At 39.2% G+C, this 25,049-nt stretch overlaps 1 protein-coding gene across 1 annotated transcript in view; it reads left to right on the top strand.

The window, feature by feature from the left end:
- Positions 1–10,406: 10,406 nt before the first annotated feature.
- Positions 10,407–25,049, top strand: part of EREG (epiregulin) — a 30,986-nt gene continuing 16,343 nt past the window's right edge. The window contains exons 1-2 of the mRNA XM_036764972.1: positions 10,407–10,565; positions 10,803–10,920. Of these exons, the coding sequence (XP_036620867.1) occupies positions 10,407–10,565; positions 10,803–10,920 (277 nt within the window). The remainder of the gene's footprint in view (positions 10,566–10,802; positions 10,921–25,049) is intronic.

Raw genomic sequence — 25,049 nt, 5'->3', positions numbered from 1 at the left:
TGTATGCCCATAAATTTGACAACCTTAGAGATATGGATGAATATCTACAAAAACATAAACTGCCCAGGCTAACAGAGAAGGAAGTGAAATTTCTTAATAACCCCATATCAGAAAAAGAAATTGAGCATGCCATCAATGAACTCCCTAGGAAAAAATCTCCAGGGCCAGATGGTTTTACATGTGAATTCTATCAAACATTTAAAGAACAACTAATTCCAATACTTTGTAGACTATTTGGAAAAATAGGGGAAGAAGGAGTCCTACCAAATTCTTTTTATGAGACAAATATGGTACTAATACCCAAACCAGGTAGAGTTAAAACAGAGAAAGAAAATTATAGACCAATTTCTTTAATGAATATTGATGCAAAAATTTTAAATAAAATATTAGTAAAAAGATTGCAGCAACTCATTACGAGAATAATACACTATGACCAGGTAGGATTTATTCCAGGAATGCAAGGCTGGTTCAATATTAGGAAAACTATTAGCATAATTGACCATATCAACAACAAAACTAGCAGAAACCATATGATCATTTCAATAGACGCAGAAAAAGCCTTTGACAAAGTACAACACCCATTCCTATTAAAAACACTAGAAAGCATAGGAATAAGTGGAACCTTCCTCAAAATTATAAATAGCATCTACCTAAAACCATTGACAAGCATTATTTGTAATGCGGATAAACTAGATGCATTCCCAATAAGATCAGGGGTGAAACAAGGATGTCCATTATCACCCCTATTATTCAATTTGGTACTAGAAACATTAGCTGTAGCAATAAGAGAAGAAAAAGAAATTGAAGGAATTAGAATAGGAAAAGAAGAAACTAAATTATCACTTTTTGCAGATGATATGATGATTTTTCTAGAGAATCCTAGAGAATCAAGTAAAAAACTACTTGAAATAATAAACAACTTTAGCAAAGTTGTAGGATATAAAATAAACCCACATAAATCCTCAGCATTCCTATACATTACTGACAAAGCCCAACAGCAAGAGATAGAAAGAGAAATTCCATTCAAAGTTACTGAAGGCACTATAAAATATTTGGGAGTCTATTTGCCAAGACAAACCCAGGGCCTATATGAACATAACTATGAACCACTTTTCACGCGAATAAAATCAGATCTAAATAAATGGAAAAATATCAGTTGCTCATGGTTAGGCCGAGCTAATATAATAAAAATGACAATTTTACCTAAATTAATCTATCTATTCAGTGCCATACCAATCGAACTACCAAAAAATTATTTTACTGAGCTGGACAAAATAATAACAAAATTCATTTGGAAAAACAAGAGGTCTAGAGTATCTAGGATATTAATGAAAACACATGCTAGAGAAGGTGGCTTAGCCACACCAGATATTAAACTGTACTACACAGCAGCAGTCATCAAAACTGCCTGGTACTGGTTAAGAAACAGGGGCGTGGATCAGTGGAATAGGATAGGTACACAAGTAGGAGAAATCAACAAGTTTAGCAATCTACTCTTTGATAAACCCAAAGAGGCCAGCTTCTGGGCTAATAATTCACTATTTCACAAAAACTGTTGGGAAAATTGGAAAATGGTAGGGCAAAAACTGGGCATAGACCAATATCTTACACCATATACCAAATAAAGTCAAAATGGGTTCATGATTTAGGAGTAAAAGCTGACACTATAAGTAATTTAGGAAAGCAAGGAATAGTTTACTTATCAGATTTATGGAAAAGTAAAGAATTCATGACCCAACAAGAGATAGAGAGCATTACAAAATGCAAAATGGATAATTTTGATTATGTCAAATTGAAATGTTTTTGTACAAAAAAAGCCAATGCAACAAGAATTAGGAGGGAAGCAGAAAATTGGGAGAAAATCTTTGCAACTAGTATCTCTGATAAAGGCCTCATTTCTAAAATATACAGAGAGCTGAGCCAAATATATAGGAATACAAGCCATTCCCCAATTGAGAAATGGTCAAAGGATATGAACAGGCAGTTTTCAGAGGAAGAAATTAAAGCTATCTATAGGCATATGAAAAAATGCTCTGGAGCACTACTGATTAGAGAAATGCAAATCAAAACAACTCTTAGATACCACATCTCTCCTGTCAGATTGGCTAAAATAACAAAACAGGAAAATGATAAATGCTGGAAAGGATGTGGGGAAATTGGAACATTGTTGCATTGCTGGTGGAGTTGTGAGCTGATCCAGCCATTTTGGAGAGCAGTTTGGAACTATGCCCAAAGGGTTGTAGATATGTTCATACCCTTTGACCCAGCAATACCACTTCTAGGGTTGTATCCCAAAGAAATCACACAAGCGGGAAAAAGACCCATATGTACAAGGATATTTATAGCAGCTCTTTTTGTGGTAACCAAGAATTGGAAATCAAAGGGATGCCCATCAATTGGGGAATGGCTGAACAAGCTGTGGTATATGAAGGTGATGGAATACTATTGTGTCATAAGAAATGGGGATGATGCAGACTTCGTAACAACCTGGAAAAACCTACATGACATAATGCTGAGTGAGCAGAGCAGAGCCAGGAGAAAGTTGTGCATAGCCACAGATACATGGATTCTGTGAGGACCAACCCTGACATACTGCGCTCTTCTCAGCAACCTAAGGGGCAAGGACAACTCCAGGGGACTCACGATGGAGAATGCTATCTTCATCCAGAGAAAGAACTGTGAAGTTTGAATACAGATCGAGGCGCACTACATGCTCACCTTTTTCGCTTCTCTTTTGTTTTTGTTTTTGGGTTGTTTTTTTTGGTTCTGTTTCTTCTTTCTCATGATTCAGTCCATTGGTCAAAATTCTTCTCCACAACTTGACTAGTGCATAAAATAATTCAATGTGAAGTTATACATGACAGTTATATGAGATTCCATGCCGTCTTGGGGAGGGAGGGGGGAGGGAGGGGAGAAAATCTGGAACTCAAAACTATGTAGAACCGTGTGTGGTAAACTAAAAATAAATAAATAAATTAAAAAAAAAGAAAATGGCTCTGAACCAATTCTAGAGCGGCGGAACCCACAGAACAGCTGAGGGAAGCAAGGCTCCAGCCCAGGACAGCCTGGATGGTCTCTGGGTGAGGTCTATCCCACACAGAGCTGGGAGCTGGGAGCTGGGAACGGAGTGGAGCAGAGCCCATCCTGAGCAGCGTGGATCAACCAGACCAGGAGCCAGGCAGAGCGGGCCCTGGTGCCCTGTGTTGGTGAGCTGTGGCAGTTGCCGGTCTTCTCAACCCACAAACACGAAAGACTGCGGACAAGGTTAGTGGGAAAAGCTGCGGGAGTGGAAGGAGTCAGCGGTTCGGCTTCCAGCCCCGGGGGCAGCGGAGGTGGGGCAGCTACAGTTGCTGCTACTTCTGGCCGCAGGCCCACCTGGTGGGAGGAATTAAGTGGCGGATCAGAGCAGGAGTGCAACAGCCTGCTGAAGATCTAAGCCCAGTCCAGACTGGGGGTTCTTGGGGAAGGAGAAGTGCGGGTGTGACAGAGCTGGCACCTCCCCCCCAAATGTGGAACATAGAACTCGTTAGTCTACAAGCACTCATACCCCACTGAAAAACTCAAGGGTCAAGTTAGTTGGTTGGGAATATGGCCAGACAGCGAAAGCACACCCAGATTCAGTCTCAGACTTTGGATTCTTTCTTTGGTGACAAAGAAGACCAAAACATACAGCCTAAAGAAGACAACAAAGTCATAGAGCCTACAACAAAAGCCTCCAAGAAAAACATGAACTGGTCCCAGGCCATGGAAGAGCTCAAAAAGGATTTGGAAAAGCAAGTTAGAGAAGTAGAGGAAAAATTGGGAAGAGGAATGAGAAGGATGCGAGAAAACCATGAGAAACAAGTCAATGATTTGCTAAAGAAGACCCCCAAAAATACTGAAAAATACACTGAAGAAAACAACACCTTAAAAAATAGATTAACTCAAATGGCAAAAGAGCTCCAAAAAGCCAATGAGGAGAAGAATACCTTGAAAGGCAGAATTAGCCAAATGGAAAAGGAGGTCCAAAAGACCACTGAAGAAAATATGACTTTAAAAATTAGATTGGAGCAAGTGGAAGCTAGTTACTTGATGAGAAATCAAGATATTATAAAACAGAACCAAAGGAATGAAAAAATGGAAGACAATGTGAAATATCTCATTGGAAAAACCACTGACCTGGAAAATAGATCCAGGAGAGATAATTTAAAAATTATTGGACTACCTGGAAGCCATGATCAAAAAAAGAGCCTAGATATCATCTTTCAAGAAATTATCAAGGAGAACTGCCCTGATATTCTAGAGCCACAGGGCAAAATAGAAATTGAAAGAATCCATCAATCGCCTCCTCAAATAGATCCCAAAAAGAAATCTCCAAGGAATATTGTTGCCAAATTCCAGAGCTCCCAGATCAAGGAGAAAATACTGCAAGGAGCCAGAAAGAAACAATTTGAGTATTTTGGAAACATAATCAGAATAACCCAAGATCTGGCAGCTTCTACATTAAGAGATCGAAGGCTTGGAATATGATATTCCGGAGGTCAATGGAGCTAGGATTAAAACCTAGAATCACCTACCCAGCAAAACTGAGTATCATGCTCCAAAGCAAAATATGGATTTTCAATAAAATAGAGGACTTTCAAGCTTTCTCAGTGAAAAGACCAGAACTGAATAGAAAATTTGACTTTCAAACACAAGAATCAAGAGAAGCATGAAAAGGTAATCAAGAAACAGAAATTGCAAGGGACTTACTAAAGTTGAACTGTTTTGTTTACATTCCTACATGGAAAGATGATGTGTATGATATAGGAGACGTCAGTATTAGGGTAGCTGAAGGAAATATGCATATATATATATATATGTTTATGTATATATAGGTGAATGTGTATGTATGTATATATCTATGTGTGTGTATGTGTATATATATGTGTATATATGTATATATATATATATATATATGTATAAAAGAGAGAGAGCAGACACAGGGTGAGTTGAAGATAAAGGGAAGATATCTAAAAGAAATAAAATCAAATTAAGGGATGAGAGAGCAACATACTGAGAGAGGGAGATAGGGAGAAATAGAGTGGGGTGGATTATCTCACATAAAGGTGGCAAGAGGAAGCAGTTCTGTGGGAGGAGGGGAGAGGGCAGGTGATGGGGGAATGAGTGAACCTTGCTCTCATCATATTTGACCTGAGGAGGGAATACCATGCATACTCAATTGGGTATCTTACCCCACAGGAGAGAAGAGGGAGGAAGATAAAAAAAATAAAAGGGGGGGATGATGGAGGGAAGGGCAGATGGGGGTGGAGGTAATCAAAAACAAACACTTTGGAAAGGGGACAGGGTCAAGGGAGAAAATTCAATAAAGCGGGGTGGGTTGGGAAGGAGCAAAATATAGTTAGTCTTTCACAACATGAATATTGTGGAAGGGTTATACGTAATGATACACATGTGGCCTATGTTGAATTGCTTGACTTCTTAGGGAGGGTGGGTGGGAAGGGAAGAGGGGAGAGAATTTGGAACTCAAAGTTTTAAAAACAGATGTTCAAAAACAAAAAAAAAGTTTTTGCATGCAACTAGAAAATAAGATACAGAGGCAATGGGGTGTAGAAATTTATCTTGCCCTACAAGAAAGGAAGGGAAAAGGGGATGAGAGGGGAGAGGGGTGATAGAGGGGATGGCTGACTGGGGAACAGGGCAACCAGAATATATGCCATCTTGGAGTGGGGTGGAGGGTAGAAATGGGGAGAAAATTTGTAATTCAAACTATTGTGAAAATCAATGCTGAAAACTAAATATGTTAAATAAATAAATTTAAATTAGAAAAAAAAATTTTGGGAAAGAATACCTTTAAATATATTCTGAGGAGAGGAGAACCAGGAATATAAAAACAGTCTTCCACCTAAAGGTTAAAAGGAAACTGTAGCAGTTCTTTCACTGATAAGAAATCTTGTTCTGTTTTGTCCAAGTTTTGTTGATATGTTTTATTTTTACATCACAAACATGTACACATTACTCCCACTTTGTTAGAGTTCTTTTATAACAAAATAAAACAGTCAAGTAAAAGTAATAATACAATGACCTCATCTGAAAGTGCATGCAACAGTTCACATCTGTTGCAGCCCCCTTTTCTATTAAAAAAAAACAAATCTATTTTTACCTCTCTCCCACCTCCCCTCCCGTTGGAAAAAGAAAAAGGAAAGAAAATAAAATGTCTTGTAAAAATGCATAGTCAACAAAAACAAATTATACAATAGTATATGTTTCATTCTGTATCTTAAATCCATCAGTTCTCTGTAATAGGTAACATGTTTTATCATCTGTCATCTGGAATCATGACGAGTCATTGTATATTGATTGTAGTTCTCACAGCCTTCAAAGTTATTCATTTTTACAGTGTTGCTGGTATTATGCAAGTTGCTTATTTCATTCTTCATCATTTTATAAAAATCTTCCAAATTGTTCCTTTTATAATCTTGTTGTCATAGCATACATTGCCCTAGCTCTATTGACTTCACAATTCATATCCTTTTGTTTCTTGTTTAAACCATCAATGTCCTCACATTCATTTACCACAATTTTTCAGTCATTTTCAAGTGTTATATAAAATAGAAATTAAATATATATTTCCCCCATAGAGGTCATCAAAGTTTCTTAAGTTGTTTTGTTGTGTTCCTTTTTTTAAGGGAAAAGTTACAGGCAAAAGGTCATTGATAATACTAGGTAGTGGTTAACACCTCAAGATAGAGTACAAGGATGGAAAGAGGACAGGACGGGAACTCCCCAGGTGAAGAAACTCCTTCTTCCAATGAAGAACAGTACCTGCTCTGCAACTTAAAGGCTTAGGGAGCTACTTAGAGCATTGAGAGATGAAGTGCCTTGCCTACTAATAGTCACACAGCTAGAATGTGCCAGAGGTGGACTTGAAACCGAATCTTTACAATGACATTGGAGAAAATCTTCCCAATGACTCTCTCCCCCATTGCCATGTTCCTCAGAATCTGATGGAACTGGACTTCTAATCTTAAATTCCAGATTTTGTAGCTCGATCTTGGACAAGATACCAAAATTTTCAAAACTTGTTTAAACTAGATCAAGAGTTCTTAACTTGGGGTCCACAGACCCTCAAGGAGTCCATGGATAGATTTCAAAAAGTCTGTGAACATGTACGAAAACAACAACAACAATCCTGCATCCTTATTTCAATATAATTGCTTTGTTTTGTAGTCCTATGTATTTTATTTTATATTGTTCATTTAAAACATTATTTTAAGAAGCAGTAAGAAGACTTCACATTGAAATCTAAGAGCATAGTCACAGCCCAGGCACAGCATTCCTTTTACAATCTGTATCCTTTTTTGAAACATTTTTGCTCATGGCTATTTATCCTGCTTTTTGAAAATAGTACCAAAATCATGATGAGGAAGCAGCAGACTTTTATGTCCGATTTCACATACTAGAGAGAGTAGGGACCTAGTTTTTTGTTTGTTTTTGTTTTTATGGGATTCACCAGATTGCCAAAGGGGTCCATGACACAAAAAGCTAAGAATCCCTGAGATGATTTTAAAGTCCCTCCCAACCCTTACCTTCTTTATAATTTGAATCTCCAAATTTCTGGTGCAACCATTTCTTTAAAAGTGTTTTGTGTTCTCTAAGATTGGCCAACATGATATTGCCTATACATGTACTTGGATACAAATCCTTGATTTATAGTTCTTGGTTTAACGGGGGGAAACCCCCAAAGGAATAAATAATAAGTAATGCTAGTACAGTCAGGGGCCAGGGAGCTTCTAAATGTGTCATGATGAAGCCATTCAAAAAAGCTCATGGCTAAAAAATTGAGTAAACATAGATCTCAAAAGAGAAATGTTTCATCACACCACACCAAATATGCTGTGGAAAATTTTGGAATCAAGGTTGGACATTTTTTTCAAACAGATGATAAGATCTATGTTTACAGGCTTAACCCAGGATGAAATAATTCTTCTCTCCAGATCAATACCATGATGCTGACTAGTTGTGCCTTGAACCCATTCTCCTCATTTCCTCGCCTACATCGTCTTTCTCTTAAACATACAGCCCAGGACTGGGTTTGCTTAACTAAAATATATTCAAATCAAATGCATTTTTCCTTCCTGTCACTGCCTGTAAAGACTTGGCAGACTTTACATTGGAATCTAAGGACATATTCACAGCTCAGACATATCATGCTTTTTATAATCTTTATCCCTTTTTTCAAACATTTTTGTTCCTGGCTATTTATCCCACCTTTTGAAATATAGTACCAAAACCATCATGGGACAGCAGCAGAATTTTATGTCTAATTTCACAAACTAGAGAGAGTAGAGACCTAGCTTTCTTAAAAATAAAACCTAGATCTGTGATTTTATTGGTGTAGTTACTCCACCAGGACAACTAGGCACCTTCTCTGCAATTTATGGTCTTGGAGAGCTGCTTGGTGGTAATGGGAGACTGAGAGGGTAAGCAACCTACCTGGAATCACACAGCCAGGTCATGTCAGGGGAAGGACTTGAACTAAGTTTTACCTGACTCCTAGGTGTGTGTGTGTGTGTATCTATCTGTCTGTCTGTCTGCCTCTGTCTCTATCTCTCTCTGTCTCTGTGTCAGAGACAGAGACAGAAAGAGACATAGAGAGACACACACAGAGAAACAGAGATGCATACAGAGAGAGGGGGGGGGAGGGAGGGAGGGAGAAAGCAATATTGATTCATTAAATACTTATCTTTGCCTATATGATATCCTAACCTATGATATATCTCAATCACATTTGTTCTTCTTGGTTTTCATATCACAAAAGAACACAGTCTGACCTAAGGATTTGATGATGAACACAGTTTGCAGGGTTCAGATGGTTAGAGGACTTAAGCTTTAGATTGCAAGGAAGTTTTTATTTAATGTAAGAATTTTGAAGATGAAAGAAAATTTCTGGAAACAGAAGGAGCTGCGAAAAGTGGAAAGTAAGAAATAGGCATCATCAATACTGATCAGAGTTTGCTTATTCAATACATACTTACAGAAATCTTTGAGAGACACGAAGTTTGAATACTGGCCCTTATGAACTTACCATTTAGATGGGAAAGCAACATATACACAAGTGAAAAGTTAAATAGTACTAAACAACACCATCTGATTGGATGCCAAGTGATTTACGTGGGCCATACATAAGTTTGGGAAGATTGTCGTGAAGGAAGAGATCATTGTAACCTGGGGTAATCAAGGAATGCCTTGTGGAGCTAAAACTAAACCTTGCCAAATTTTATGTCAAAAGGGGAAGAGCATTCAAGGACAGAGATGACCATGAGCAAAGCAAAATGTCCAGGTATAATGAATAAATGAGCCAATTTATGCTGGAGAGTTTGTATTGGGGGATACTGAAGTTAAAGTTGGAAAATGAGAGTGGTCCTAAATAAAATGTCGAGCTAAGGAGGGAGAATAAACACTTATTCGGAGCCTACTCTGTGCCAAGCACTTTACTAATTTTATCTCATTTGATTCTCACAAAATCCTGTGACATAGGTGTTCTTATTATCCCCATTTTACAGTTGAGGAAACTGAGGCAGACACGTTTTTTTTAGTAACTTGCTCAGCGTCACCCAGGTAGTATCTGAGGACACATTTGAACTCAGGTTCTCTTGGTTCCAGGACTTTATCCACTATGCCATCTAGGTTTTTGAAGACAGAAATGAGATGGCAAACTCGACTTTACAGAAGGCTAATTTAGCAACAATCTGCAGGATAGATTGGGGTAGGAGAAAAACCGGATGCAAGGAGCAGTTAGGCGAAGGCAAACGATCACCTAGATTGGAAGGGGAGAGGGCAAAGGATGGGACAAGATAAAAAAGAACTCCAAGGGACTGTGCTTGGCTGACTGATTTAGTGATCAAATCCCCACTGAGACCAAACAAGATGGGGCGTTTATGTTTGGTGGGACTCACACATACAAACACCCACATCCCCGAAAATCACTCAATGGGCATCTTTTATAGGGAAAGACATTCTCGGGAACTTTACCTCGTTCCCTTGCTGGATAGTCGAAGTCCCCTTTAATTATTCCAAGCTCCTGTTAAGCGTGACACCACCACCACCCCCTCTACGCCTCGAATAAAGCAGCTGGTCCAAAAAACTTGGATATTCACTGGGGCCCACCCCGTTTCCTTTGCTCCTCCCACCAAGTCACGCTCTTTCCCTAAGGAACTCAGACCTTTTCGGCTTCACTAGCGGCGGAATTCCGGTCTTTTCCAAGTCCCTGCCCTTAATTCCTAAACGAGAGAGAAGGACCTGGTAATGTTGGCGGAATTAGCCACCAGGTCACACACCCAAGGCGAGAAGCAGATTATTTTCCCCTTAGCCAGGTCCAGGTGGGCGAGGGTAAAGGAGGAGCACGACTGCCTTCCATGTGCGCCATGGCAGTGACCAGGGCAGTGTCCTGGGCCACTCCCCGACCCCAAACTGCGATCTGGCACAGCGACCGTCCCCAAAACTATTACGACATTTGGGGAAGTTTATGGCCAGGTCCCCTGGACCGAGGCCCCTCCCACTGGACTTATAAAAACAAGGCACCGGTTGGGTCCACCTCACTCGTCTGACAGGACCGGCTGCATTGTCCCACACATCGTCCGAGGAAGGCACACCTGACCCTGACGGTCCCTCGCACCCGTCCTCATCTAGCCGGTCCGCCCCATCGCTGCTCGGGATCGACCTTATCTGCCTGCCCCCCCCCCCCCAAAGGCCGGTCCCTGGAATTTCCAGCTCAGCCAGGAGGTCACTCTCAGGCACCTCACTCTGCTCAGGCTAGCTAGCCCAGACTAGACATCCCAGTTCCTCCATTCATTCTCAGCCAGGAAGCAAAGGCTTGGACACGCTCCCCCAGAATGGACAGCTATTTCTGGAAGATCTCTGCGGTGCTGCTCACCATCGGTAAGGTCATCCCTTTTCTGCTTTACCTCTTAGGTTCTTTTTTCTTTCGAAAGGAGTTAGGTTATAAAATCCTGGTTTTATGCTTGGAAGGGACGGTAGAGAGAATTTAATGCAGTGGTTCACAGGACCACTTTGCACTCATGAAATTCTTCAGGACCCTACAAAGAGCTTTTGTTTATGTGAGTTATATCTATCATTATTTAGAAATCAAAATGTCTTAGCATTGTTGTGAATACAGTTTTAATCTCGAGGACTCCCAGAGGTTTTCGGATCTCTCTGAAAAAACCGCTGATCTAGTCCGACCCTATCGTTTTAAAAAAGGAGAAAGTGAAGTTTAGAAAATTGAAGGGACTCGTCAAAAGTCCGGCAGGTAGAAGTGGCAGAATCGCTATTTGAACGCAGGTCCCCCAGACACAGTAATCTTTTCACCTTCTGTTCATTGCCTGCATCTTAAGGAACCTTTTGGGGAAGAAAATAGAACCGAGGGAAAATGAGAGATCTTTGCTTTCCTTTCTAATACCTAGGGGGGGAAATAAAACCATTACCCAGTTAAACGTGCTGGGTGCGTTCCCACTTTACCTGATCACCAGAGAGGATGACAGTAAAATTTTGGATGGCATTGCCAGGCACTGGAGTGAAAGAAGGGAAGTGTGTGGGTTCTCCTCCACGCTCCCCACGCTTTCCTCTCTCGAGGCTTCACTCGTGCTGCCTCCTCACCTGCGCTCTTCAGGTGGCTGCAGAGTCTCATTCTACTCCCAGCGAAGTGCTCATTGCTTCCTATCCTGTGTGGTCAACGTGTCACTTACAGTTGGGTTTTTCTTGAATGGATTTATGGGTTAATCCTCATTTATTAGGAGGTTAGAGAGATAAGTCCGTTCCACACAGAGCTCCTCTAGGAAAAAAAAATCAGGCTGGTTCGGGTTCAGCTTTAGCAGAAAGAAGGCTGAAGTGTTTCCCAACAGACGTGCTGAAAAGCAGAACGATTGTTCTCGCCTTCTGTCTGATTCAAGTGGAATTCTTCTGATGTTCCAAACCCACATACCGCAGTTAAATCATCTTTTGGCCACCTTGGCCTCAGAAGTAGGTAGACAGACCAGTTGAAAAACATGCTATGCATATTTCCAATTTACATTGCAAAGGCAGGGACTGGGTCTCCCTAGATCTTCGAGGGAGGAACTAGATTTGGGAGAATTTTTCTTGAAGGAAACAAAATACGATATTCACTTCAACTTTCTGCTGCTACATCCTAAGCCATAAAAATAAGAAACAAAACAAAATCAAATAGTTTCCACCCCTGTATATTGGCAACCAGGGCAGCTAGGTGGCACAGTGGATAGGGTGCTAGGCCTCCTGAGTTCAAGCCTGGCCTCAGATACTTACTAGCTGTGTGGCCCTAAACAAGTCACTCAACCCTGTTTGCCTCATTTTCCTCATAGGTTAAATGAGCTGGAGAAGGAAATGGCAAACCACTCCAGTATCTTTGCCAAGAAAACCCCTAATGGGGTCATGAACAGTCAGAAGCAATTCAGCAACAACAAATTGGCAATCATTTGTAGGGACGAAAAAGAATATAAAAATTTTCAATTGTCAAGATTTTTGTTGTGGTGGTGATTTTATGAACTTAGGAAATTAACCTAGACCTGAAAATCTCTTGGCCCTAACTTTCTCCCTCATGTAACATCATCTTACAATGAAGGTGGCTGTTCAACAACTACAAATTTAATATTCAAATCTGAAACTCTAAGGACTATAAATAAACTGGTTAATACCTATGTGGTGTGTTTTTGTTGTTGTCACGAAAGTGCTTAACCACTTTATTGCACTACATAATTAATTATAGTTAACCTGTTTCATCAGCTACCCAAGCCTGTTTCCAAATAAGCCACTTCAGTTTCTGTTTTCCCAGTTTGTTTAGATATTTCTGTGCCTCTTGGAAAATTCTGGTTGGAAGCTTAATTCTTTTTATTCTGGTCATTCGCAGCAATTTGGTTGCCAAAGTCAATGAAAGAGCCAATGCCATCTAAGAATTAGAGATACTATCTCTGTTTTTTAATATGATCAGTTACACAGAAAGACAGTGGGCAAGGGGGTAGGATCATGCAATTATAAGAGTTGGGATGATTTTTAGAGATATAGCGCAAGTGTATCAGTAATTTATTTTTTTTTTACCTCACATGTCAGGAGATCACATTTCTTTGGCGCTTGTTATGCTGGAATAAGTTGTTGAATGCTATGAAAATTTCTTTTGAGAAGAAGGACACATTCTTCTAGGCCTATCAAGCTTTTTGCTGCAGATTGTGAAAACTCCTTTCAAATACTGTTCTTGAAAAGATGCACAGAGTATAGTCAAGATGAATTCAACATAAATCAATTCTTCTAGGTTTAAATTAGTGTCCCTTTTCATTTGGTGTTACTTTGTTGTTTTATTTGCTTTTGCAAAATGTAAGCATGTGCGCTTGCATGTGTGTGTATGTGTGTGTGTGTGTCTGTTCTATACACTTTGAATTCCCTACTATAGAAATTGGAACGTTGATTCGCAGGGAAGTTGGATGATTTGGCTAAAGTCACAAAGTACGTGAATGGAAGGAGATCAGACTCCTTCAGTTTCATTTCTTTATATAGCAAGCAAAAAGATAAGCAAGGATCTTGAAGAACTCAAAGATTATAAATTGCTTCCCTAATTGGCCAAATCAGCTGGTTTGAGCAAATGCTGCTTTAGTGATTGTCCCAGAGACAGGAGGTAAAATACTTCTCAATAGTTCGATAAGATTTTCCCAAATTTGTGGTTTTAAAATCCAATTCGTATCTACACCATAAAGATAATGAACAGAGTCTAAACCAAAAGAGCTTTGCCATGAGCTATTAAAAAATGATTCCACTCCGGCATCAATCAGAAGGAAAGCTTCTTCTTAAACCTGAGAAGTTTCCATATTCGTTATCTTAACAAATGTCTAGAGCAGAGAGTTTCAATTTGGGAGCCTGACAAACAAGCATTTGGGTGCATTTCAGTACTTAAAAACTTCCAAAAGGAAATTCTGCAAAAAATCATGCCGTTTCTAAGATGCACCCACCCTGTTGCTCTCAGTTTACCCTGGAATTATGTCCATTGTCAGAGGGTGTGGTTGCAACTCGAAGCATTCTCAACAGACTGGCTCTAGTATCAAATTAACATAGGAAGGTAGTTATGCTCCAGGAATTTAATCCACATATGGAAAGAAAGACCTTTATAGAGTAGGACTGTCCTAGTTCAGGATGATCCTGGGCCTTGATTTCACTCAAAATCAAGCAACAAGAACCTTGTAATTATTTTCTCTATGTTATATATTGTAATACCTTGCTGAAAAGTATATAGTAGGAAAAATATTTTCCAAGGAAACATTATAATCATACTAGCTAGTATGTAGATAGTGCTTTAAGGTTTGCAAAGCTTTCCATATTTGTTGCCTCATTTGAATCTGACAACAATTCTATGAAATAGGCCTACTGTAAATGATTCCTATTTTACAGACAAGGAAACTGAGACTGACAGTAGTTAAATGACTTGCCCAGGGTCACAAGAACTATTAAATTTCTAAGGCAAGGTTTGAAGACAGGTTTTCCCGACTTCAAGTCCAGCACTCTGTTCACTTGTGCGATCTGTCTCATAAAAAATAACCTAAAATCCTCTTGATCTTGTTTTGCATTAGGAACTTCTATTTCTTGTTTAATGGTCATTTGTAGTTATACAAATGTTCCATCAGAAATCCCATTTAAAGAATCCTATATAAGGAAGAGGTTCCTGTACCCATGGATCCTAACAAATTGGGATTTGTTTATTTATTTATATTTATATATAATATAAATTTGTCTATAATCTGATTGATGTAAATCTAACTTCTAATCAGGTCATTCTAATGGAAGACAAAAGAAATTCTACCCCAAAATGTAATCCCAATAGTACTTGAAGAGGACGAACATAATGAAGAAAAGACTAATATGAGAAATTTAGATTATTTTTTAAGTGAAAGAAGGCAACAGATCAGATATTGCCCATTAAAATCATATGTATGCATATATATTCATATACATATAAATATAAAATACATATCATAATCTCTCATATAATTAGATACATCTCATAATATGTGTATTGTGTATATACATGCATTATATGTGTGTGTGCTACACACATGTATACATACATATATGCATCATTATTGGCCAAATATATTTCATAAAATTCCTTGTTAGAGTAATGATTTCCTTACCTTAAACATTATTTGAAAGTTAAGAATGTTTTCAAGTCCTACTCAGGTCAGCTTATTCCCAACTTATTCCTGTGACATCTCTTATGAATTTGTCATATATTATATTAATTTGTCTATGCAATCCACTCCTCCACCCCCATGAGAGCAGGGACTTCTCTTTATCTCAACTTTGTATCTAGCACAAACTTTGTTTCTTTCTTCCTCAGTGCATAGTGAAATGTTTAGTATGTATTAGGTGTTTAATAATGTTTTCTTGATTAAATTGACTTTACATTAAAGCAAGAACTCCATGTATCTATTTACTTAGGAAGTGTCAAACAATTTTAATATTGATGAGACATTGATGAGGTAATAGTGACATTATTTGAGTCATCGCTAAGGAAAATGATTTGAAATAAACATAGCTTGCGCAGAAAAAGCAATTTCCCCTACAGTTGATTGATTAGGAGGAAATTTCTTAGAATCACAAAAGAGAACACATTACGTGAGGAAATTTCATATTGCATTTCTGATCTACATTTATAGATTTTCTGAATACTGTCACTGACATTAGTGAAGTTTTTACAACATGAAGTAACAGTTGAATAAAATCTTATGACACTTTTCTCAGATGGGGGAAAGATCCTGGATGCCACAAAATTCTAATTAACAATTTCTAAGCCCCTCTATTATATTTAAATGTTTTATGTCAACCAGTTACTCTTTGGTAATATCTTTTTTATTGTTTTTTTATTTAATTTTGGGCAGGGCAATTGGGGTTAAGCGACTTGCCCAAGGTCACACAGCTAGTACATGTGTCAAGTGTCTGAGGCCAGATTTGAACTCAGGTCCTCCTGACTCCAGGGCCAGTGCCCTACTCACTGTGCCACCTTGCTGCCCCTGGTAATATCTTTATAAGAAGCAAATGAGCCTATATTTTTAAAGTCAGAATTGTATTTTATTTGAAATTTAAATTCTGATACCTTGAGATCATTTTAATATCCTACATGCTGCCTCTTTCCCATTCCAGATTCTATGATTTGTCACCAAATTTCAATATGAACATGAAGCTAAATTAATTTCAAGTGTTTATGTTATTTATGATTGGAGCCAAACTAAAAGTATATTTATTACTTAGACAACAAGGGTCTTTTGGTATTTGAGCTTTAGGAATCAGCATTTTTTCCCTCATGGAACTATTCCAATCCTCACAACTAAATTAGTCATAAATAATACATCTTCAAAGAAGCTAGATATTAGGTGATAGGAAACAGATTTGAAGAAATAATTCCAGTGGAAAACCAGTTTGAATTTGTAATAGTAAGTTGCTTATAGTTCATATGCTTTAATGGCTGGCCCTTTCAGAGGTCAGGGAATGAACCTTCTAAATCTAGATTTAGGTTGCTTTACTTGTTGACTCTTGAGTGAGTTAATAAGGAAACTGAGGCCCATTGGAAGTAACAAAAAGAGAAAGGGATATGCCATGTGGCCATTTCCAGTTATTTCCTTGGGTGTGGATTTTGAGTTTTCTTTACTATTGTTTGCCAATATTCTCACTATATCCCTCCAACATTTTTGTAGTTGCTGCCAAGGCTAGGAACAGATTTTGAAAACTGGAATGAATTAATCAATAAACTCATTTTATCTCCACTTTCAAAGGATGAATTCAAGTGGATATCTAAGAATTTGCTTGAAATTAAAGGAATTTTCCAACATTGGGCAGGTCATTTATCCTATATGGATCTCAGTTTCCCCATGTGTAAACTGAGAAGGGAGTTAACCCAGATAGACTTTGTGGTCAATGAGCAGAAAAATAGCATATTGGTAATTGTTAGCTGGGAAGCTAGATGGCACAGTGGGTAGAGTACTGGGCCTGGAGTCAGGAAGATTTATTTTCCTGAGTTCAAATCCAGCCTCAGACACATACTACTTGTATGACCCTGGGCAAGTCACTTAACCCTATTTGCCTTAGTTTCCTCATCTGTAAAATGAATGGGAGAAGGAAATGGCAAACCACTCCAGTATCTCTTCCAAGAAAAAAACTGAAATGGAGTCGCAAAGAGTCTGACAGAACTGAAAAAGACTCAACGACACCAATTGTTAGCTGGAGGTTGTTCCCCAATGTTGTGTTAACCAAGAGAATTTTTCAGACCCTAACCCACCTCTGCATGCTCCCCTTTACTGGAATCCTCTGAAGCGAAATGCTTTTCCAGAGATACTTACCTGTGATGGAAGTATGAGAATTATAGTAATACTGCACTCCGACCCCTGTCAGAGAAAAGCATTCACAAGAGCTACTAGAAAGTAGCAAATCAGAGACTTGGGTCTCTTGGTGTGATACTGATGACTTGTAGAGGAGTCACAGAATGGAGAAGCACAAAGTCTAATCATTGCCAGCTGAATAATCTTGCCCAGAATAACTGGAATCAAGCCAACAAAAAACAAGCATTTATTAAGGGCTCACTCTATGCTAGGAATAAAGAATATAAAGACAAAAGTAAGACAATCCTTGTGCCCAGGGAGCTGACTTTCCAGAGGGGTATACAATGTATTCACAGTTAAGTAAATACAAGTTATTTTCAACATAACTACAAAGTGCTGGGGGGTGGGGAAGTATACTAATCTGGAAAGGATGTCTGAACCTTGAAGGGAACTAGGGGTCCCAAGAGGCAAAGATGAGGAGAATGAGTAATCTCGGTGTGGGAAACACCTGTGAAAAGTCATAGAGGCAAAAACTAGAATGTCATGTTTGGGGAACAGCCAATGGACCAGTTTGGTGGGAATCTGGAGTGTGTGAAGGGGAGTATATGTAGTAAGTCTAGAAGGAGGGGTTGGAACCCGATTAAAGGGCCATCAATCAATGCCAAATAAAGGAGTTTGTATTTTATGCAGCTACAATGGGTAGCCATGAATCTTTCCAAGAAGAGTGACACGGTCAGCCTCAAATTTTAGAAATGCCAACTTGGCACCTGTAGATAGAATGGAGAGAGGAGAAAATGGATATAGCAGGAACCATAATGAAGCTGCTGCAATAATCCTCACCAGAGGTGATGAGGACTTGGTCATTGTGGTGTGCATATGGAGGGGGGAGATGGGAGATGTGTTGATAGGAAGGTACCTGTACTGGGAAATGAAGTTGATCTTAATGTCAGTTCAGAAAGATCTCTGATTTTACCATTGTGGGAAATTCATTGTGTGGAAATTTTCTCCCCAAGTGCAAATATCAACCCACTTATGTCTTAAGAGCTTTAGTAAGCATCTACTATATGACCATCCCAGAGGGTACAAAGACAAAAACATAAGTGCCTGCCCTATGGAGGAAACAATGCCCACATAGATGAGTAGGTCTAAGTGTAAGCCAGGCTTCTCTGGGCATGCCCTGTTCTAACATAGAGGATCCCTTGACGGCCCTTTGAAGCATGTCTACATTGGCTAAAATGGAAGCTTCTTTGTCCCCTGCCACACACAGATGAAAGTCCCTCGATTGGCTGCCTTTATCTTTAAATCTGTTCCATCATTCTCTTTTCCACTATTCTCTTTCAGCTTTGCTCTTGTCAGCAACTGTGATGTTGGGGAATGGAAGAGGGTTAGAATTTAGCAGCTCCACCTTGAATGCCATGACCCAAACGAGGACTCTCCATCCCCTGCTGCATCTCAGCTTTGGAGAGGGGAGCGCTTTGCAACTGAGGGAATCAGGAGAGGAGACTAGGTGATGCCATTTAAGCTGAATCTTGAAAGGAAAGCTGAAAGGGGGAGTTCTAAAGAAGCGATCATTTCTGTCACGGAGGACAGAGTATCCAAATCTGTGGAGTCAGCAGAAGGCATGAGGTATAGTAGGAGAAGGAAGAAGGCCAGTTTGGCAGAAGGGCTGTGAGGGGGTTGGGAGTGGCAGGGAGGCCTACTGTGTTTAGCAGGCACATGAAAGCCAGTTTGTGAAAGACTGGAGAGAAGGTTGCAATTTTTTTCCAAAAGGCAATAGGGAGAAATGAAACTTTTTCATAGGAAGAACGGCATGGGCCTGCTTGTGCTTTGGGAATATAAATTTGCTGGTTATTTGGAAGATGAATTAGAGGAGAAAAGTTGCATGCAGAAAGACGACAAAACAAAACAAAACTGGTGAATTGGCTGAGACACAGAATTTAAGTGATATTGACAACTCAGAGGAGGGATTTGAATCCATGCTTTCTATCTCCAAGTGTTAGATACAAAGAGAGACAAAAAGTTTAGATAAAGCCCTTGCCCTCAGGAAGGTTGCAGTCTGGTAGGAGGATAAGATTAAAAAAAGTCAATCATTATGATGTAATCCAAATCTTCTAAAAATTATTTTATATAACATCTAGATTAACATATAAGTAGGTGAAGATATTCACATATCTTCTTGATACCTTATATTTATTAATGATGGGTATATACATGGTAGCTAAATTTGAGATTTGAGGTCCTAGAAGTCTACATAGCTTTGATTGAACCATTCATGAACCTGTAAAATGAGAATAATACTAGCCCTTAGCTCACAGTGTTGCCAGATGCTAATGTATATAAAGTGTTATGTAAATTGAAACCCTCTACCCTCCACTTACATTATTATTTTTTTACCTGTGCCACCCAGTCCTTACTTACCTTATTTATGGGATACGTAGACCTCACTAGACTAATGCTTAGGTGCCATTTCCTTATCTCCTGAAATATCATACTATAAGCTACCTTCACAGTTTTGAAAGATGAATGCACTCACTGCATTGTCTTATTGGCAAAAAATGGCTTTGAGGGGTTTTGTGTGTGTGTGTGTGTGTGTGTGTGTGTGTGTGTGTGTGTGTGTGAAAGAGAGAGACAGAGAGAAACAGATAGAGAGAGAGACAGAGACAGAGACAGAGAGAAAGAAAAAGTTTTAGTATCTACTTTCTATACATCAATTGTCTTTGTAAATGTTAATTAAAGTTGTATTTTTCTACAATGAGATGTTAGCCATTGTTTTCTACGAGAGAGGAAAAAAATCATTGTTAGCAACATACAGAGAATCTGTCATATTAGGAAGACAATGAATGAAAAGAATACAAAGACCTAATATTCTCAAGAACATAAACCCAGAATAGTCCACTGGTAGCAATCTTCCAGAAGCAGGCAGAATTGGTGATGAGGGAAAAGAAGGGACAAAGTGTTACCCTTCTACCCATTTAAAAAAGGAAATAAGACAGAATATACTTGCCTTGTGGGGGTCAAGCCCCACAGTTATCCAGCCATATTCTCTCACCCAAGTTCCATTCTCATATGATAACTGTCTCTTGGACAACTCCACCTGGACATTCCAGAGAAATCTCATAGTCTACATGCCCAATTCACTTTCTACATCTTCGAACCTGTCCTCCTAATTTCTCTATTTTTGTTGAGGGCACCACTGTTCTTTCTGTCACCCAACTTTGCAACTCGGGTCATCTATTACTTTTCCTGGTTACCTCCTACCTTTCCAGTTTTCTTACACCTTACTCATCTACACATATTCTGTGACTCAGTGACATTGGCCTCCTTGTTCTTCCTCAATCAAGATACTCCATCTCCTGACTACATGCATTTTCATTGGCTGTCCTGCACGCTAGGAATTCTCTCCTCATTTCTCCCTGGCTTCCCTGGCCTCCTTCCCCCCATACCAGCCAAAATCCCACCTACTACAGGAATTTTTTCCAAATCTCCCTTAATCCTAGTGTCTTTACTCTGTTGACTATTGTCAGCCAATTCTTCCTGTCTATATTTGTACGTAGTTCCTAACATGATGTCTCTCCCATTGGACCTTGAGTTCCTTGAGAGCAAGGACTGTTTTTGCCTTTCTTTGCATCCCCAGCACTTAACTCAGTAGCCTGGCTCATAGCAGGTTCTTAGTAAATGTTTGTTAACTCGCTGACTTTCCTCAAATTGAAGGAGCTGACTGCCTCAACTCCCAAATCCAATCAAGTTACCAAGTATTTTCTACTCTTTTTCCATGACATCTCTATCATCTATCCCCTACCCATCATCCGTGTGGCCATTGTTTAAGTTCCAGCCCTGCTTACATCTCACATTGATAGCTACAATAGCTTCCTGTTTCTCTCCTATGTCTGATAGGTACCATCTCCAAACTATTTTCCACTCTCAGCTGCCAAAACACTCTCAAAGCAGGAAACTGATCATAGCACAGAATATAGAGATTTGGAGAAAGAGTCAAGAAGACGAGTTGAAACTCTGACTCAGTTCCTTGCTACATCACCCAGGGCAAGTCACTTAACTTGTCTGCCTCAGTTTCCTCATTAGGAAAATGGCAATAACAATAGTGCCCACCCCTCAGGGTTATTGTGAGGACCAAATGAGGTAATATCCATAAAGTGCTTTGCAAATCTTAAAGTGTTATTCTAACAATTACTAGGATTACTGTATCTACTGACAATGGACAGAGAACTATCCTTGGAAGCAAGATAACATGACCCATGCAACCGTGGGCAATCCACTTAACTTTTCTTGGTGCCCCAGACAAGAGGATAAATGGGAAAGAAGGCACCAAACTGTACTGCTGGAGGAAATTTCCTCATTCTTCATTGACAAAGGAATTCCCTCTATCTGGACCTCTGTTTCCATGGATATTGATGGAGGGAATTTCTCTGTCAATGAAATTAGAGGTCCAGTGCCTATCCCTCTCTGTTATACATAGGCTGTCCCAAAAGTCTCCATGCAGTTCTAATCTATCAAAGCTTGAAGCTGCACAGAGACTTTTGGGACACCCTGCACTGTAGAATTCAATAACACCTGAAATTTCTCTGTTACTTTGGCATTTGCCATGTATTTTATATACTTTATCCCATTTGTACCTCACAACAAGTTTCACCCTTGTTTCATAAATGATAAACACAATGCTAAGTTATATTAAAGGATTTGCTCTTGATCATGAAGCTAATGTGTCAGGAGTGAAATTTGAACCCAGGACTTCCTGATTCCAAGTCCTCTAGCATCTCATACCATATGGCCTTTCATTGAGGGCAGGAATCACTTTTACTTTTTGTCTTCTTTGTTTTATTTTTGTATTTGTTGTTTTCATTTTTTTTTTACCTAGCCAGGGACTTGGGGTGTGTGTGTGTGTGTGTGTGTGTGTGTGTGTGTGTGTGTGTGTGTAATTTTATCAGTATAGCTAGCTCCCAGCAAGAAAACTCCCTCTACCAATGTTGATTAGTCTCTCTTCCATAATTTATCATCTTAGAGAGTTGCCTGGGGACTTTGAGGGCTTGACACTTGCCCCATCACACAATTAGCATGTGTCAAAGATAGAATTTGAACCTATTTTTATCCCTGCTCCAAGGCTCCTTATCCACTATGCCACACTATTTTTAACCTTGAAACTAACAAGTATGTAATAAGACTTTGATGAAAGGAAAAATAAGGAAAGATGCATAGAATCAAACAACTTTTAAGATAGCAAAGTAGATAGAGCACTGGGTTTGGAATCAGGAGGACTCATCCTCATGAATTCAAATCCAGCCTAAGACACTACTAGCTGGGTGACCCAAGGCAAGTCATTTAACCCTGTTTGCCTCAGTTTCCTCATCTGTAAAATGAGCTGGAGAAGGAAATGGCAAACCACTCCAGTATCCTTGCCAAGAAAACCCCAAATGGGGTCACAAAGAGTCAGACACAATTGAAACAACTCAAGGACAACAGCAAAAACAATTAAATGTGCATTTAAACAGTACATTTTTATACAACAAGGCTGCCATTCCATTAACTGTATTATTATAGTATTTCCTTGAATCCATGGTTGGTTGCAGTATAGCTCCACTTTAAAAAATGTGCTGGTGTTTGATCTGAATGTGAGCCTGACATTGCATGAAAGTATGAAAATAAAAATGCAAAGTTTAAATATATCTGGAAGTAGGTCATAAATTACTAGTAAATTACAGTAATAAAACAAAATATCTCCAAAAGGCCAATGCAGGGTAGTCCTATCCTACCTCCAAATGAAAGAGCAATATATATTGAGAGCCCTTGCCCTGTTGCATAAGAACTATTTCATGTGTTAGTTTTTAAATGTAAATATCTGCAATTTCCTCTTACTCTTATCAAGATCTAGATTCATTTTAAATATTTCTTAGGCATTTTTTTTGCATTCAGCTCTTAATGAAACATAATTATATGTTTGTTGGCAGAGAGTAGGAATAGGAGTCATTTATAGCCAAATCAAAGCCTTGCAAAAACTCTTACATTTGCATTCTTCTATAAAAATAAACATGTTGCAAATTGAAAAGTGTTAGCATAAAACAGTGCTTATTCATAATTAATATGAAGGAGAGTTTCGTTGTTTTTTGTAGGCAATGTATGATCTCGCCTGTTGATGAAATTTAATAAACATTTTCAAAAAATCTATGGTGTTTTGTGCAAATACTAAAAATCATAGAATGCTGGGGAAGAATTATTGTTAACTAGCAATAGGTCAGGAGTTGGTTAGTCTTCATAGAAAATAAAAGTGTGAAGAAAAAAGATTTTGTGACCTGGTTGGGCTGGGTTTTGAATGTTACTTACATACTTGAATACTTTAGAAATCTATGGTGAGTATCGCCTCTACGGATGTGGACTGAAACCCTTCTGTGATTTAGTTGGTGTGGCCACAATACATTGACCTTGTGACTAGTCTTCTGATGGTGAGGCTCTTTAAATCTGGCTTACTGGTATTGAGATGACATACAATCCATCTCTGGGACTATAGTGAAACCTTTCCAATTTGGGAGGACCTTCCAGAGCTTGCAGTCTGTGGTCGTCTCCCTTGAGAGCCATGGGTCACCTCCAAGGCAGAATAAGGCAGCAGAGGAGGACTGCAGTACTGGGCATTTTTTTAGGTTGTTTTGTTTTGTCCTTTGTTGAAATTCAGTTAGGGTAACTTGGGAAACTAAAGACCCATTCCTGTCCATGCCACAATTATTCCTGAGAATAATTAATTTTCCAACTCTGCCTAGTTTAACTCATTCTGCTGTTATTATCTTTACTAATTGTGCCACACAATGTGCCTTTTAAGATCAAAGTTAAAGAGAACCATATACAATTAAGAATAGCATTTCTGACCCCCAGAATTCCTGTGAATGATGGGGCTAGGGCCTTCCAACGTGGCAAATGCTCCAGGGAAGTTAATGTTTAGTAATAGGGCTTTGCCCCCATTCCAAAGGATGGCACTCACACCTCCCACACACAAGGCCCCTAGACCTGTGCAAGGGTGTGGGTTGAGTCCTGACTCAGAGGGAAGAGGTAGCTTGTCTGTTGTGAGTCACCCAACCCACTTCCTGCTGCTGGACCTGAGTTTTCACTGATGTAGAACCATTCAACAGCTTGTATCCATCATATTCTTGAGACCTGAGAAGTTCAGGAGCCAAGCATGCTTTCATCAGATTTATTATATCTTTTCCAAGTTTATACAAAAAAAAGTTCGACTGTGTACGGGTGGGGAGAGGGGAGAAGGTATTGAGGAAAAAGAGACATGTGAAATGAACTAGATTTTGACAGCAACTTTGCTTAGCCTGGGCAAGAGTCTACACCAGGGGTGGGGAACCTGCAGGCTCGAGGCCACATGTCACCTTCTAGGTCCTTTGATGCAGCCTTTTGACTGAGTCCAAGTTTTACAGAACAAAACCTTTTATTAAAGGGATTTGTTTTGTGAGGTCTGGATTTGGTCAAAAGGCCTCACTTGAGGTCTCGAGGCCACAGGTTCCCTACCCCTGGTCTACACTATCCCTAGTTGTTTTTTCAGATTGCAAAGGCTCTCTCTATATAAATATAAATATATGTATATATATATGCATATATATATGTATATATACATACATATGATGCTTTTATTTATTAACTATCCCTGGAAAGCAACATGGTACAATATACAACACAGGTCTAACCTGTTACCTG

The sequence above is a fragment of the Trichosurus vulpecula genome, chromosome 6 (assembly GCF_011100635.1).
Source record: "Trichosurus vulpecula isolate mTriVul1 chromosome 6, mTriVul1.pri, whole genome shotgun sequence".
NCBI classification, from domain to species: domain Eukaryota; kingdom Metazoa; phylum Chordata; class Mammalia; order Diprotodontia; family Phalangeridae; genus Trichosurus; species Trichosurus vulpecula.
This window is presented reverse-complemented; position numbering and strand designations above follow the sequence as displayed.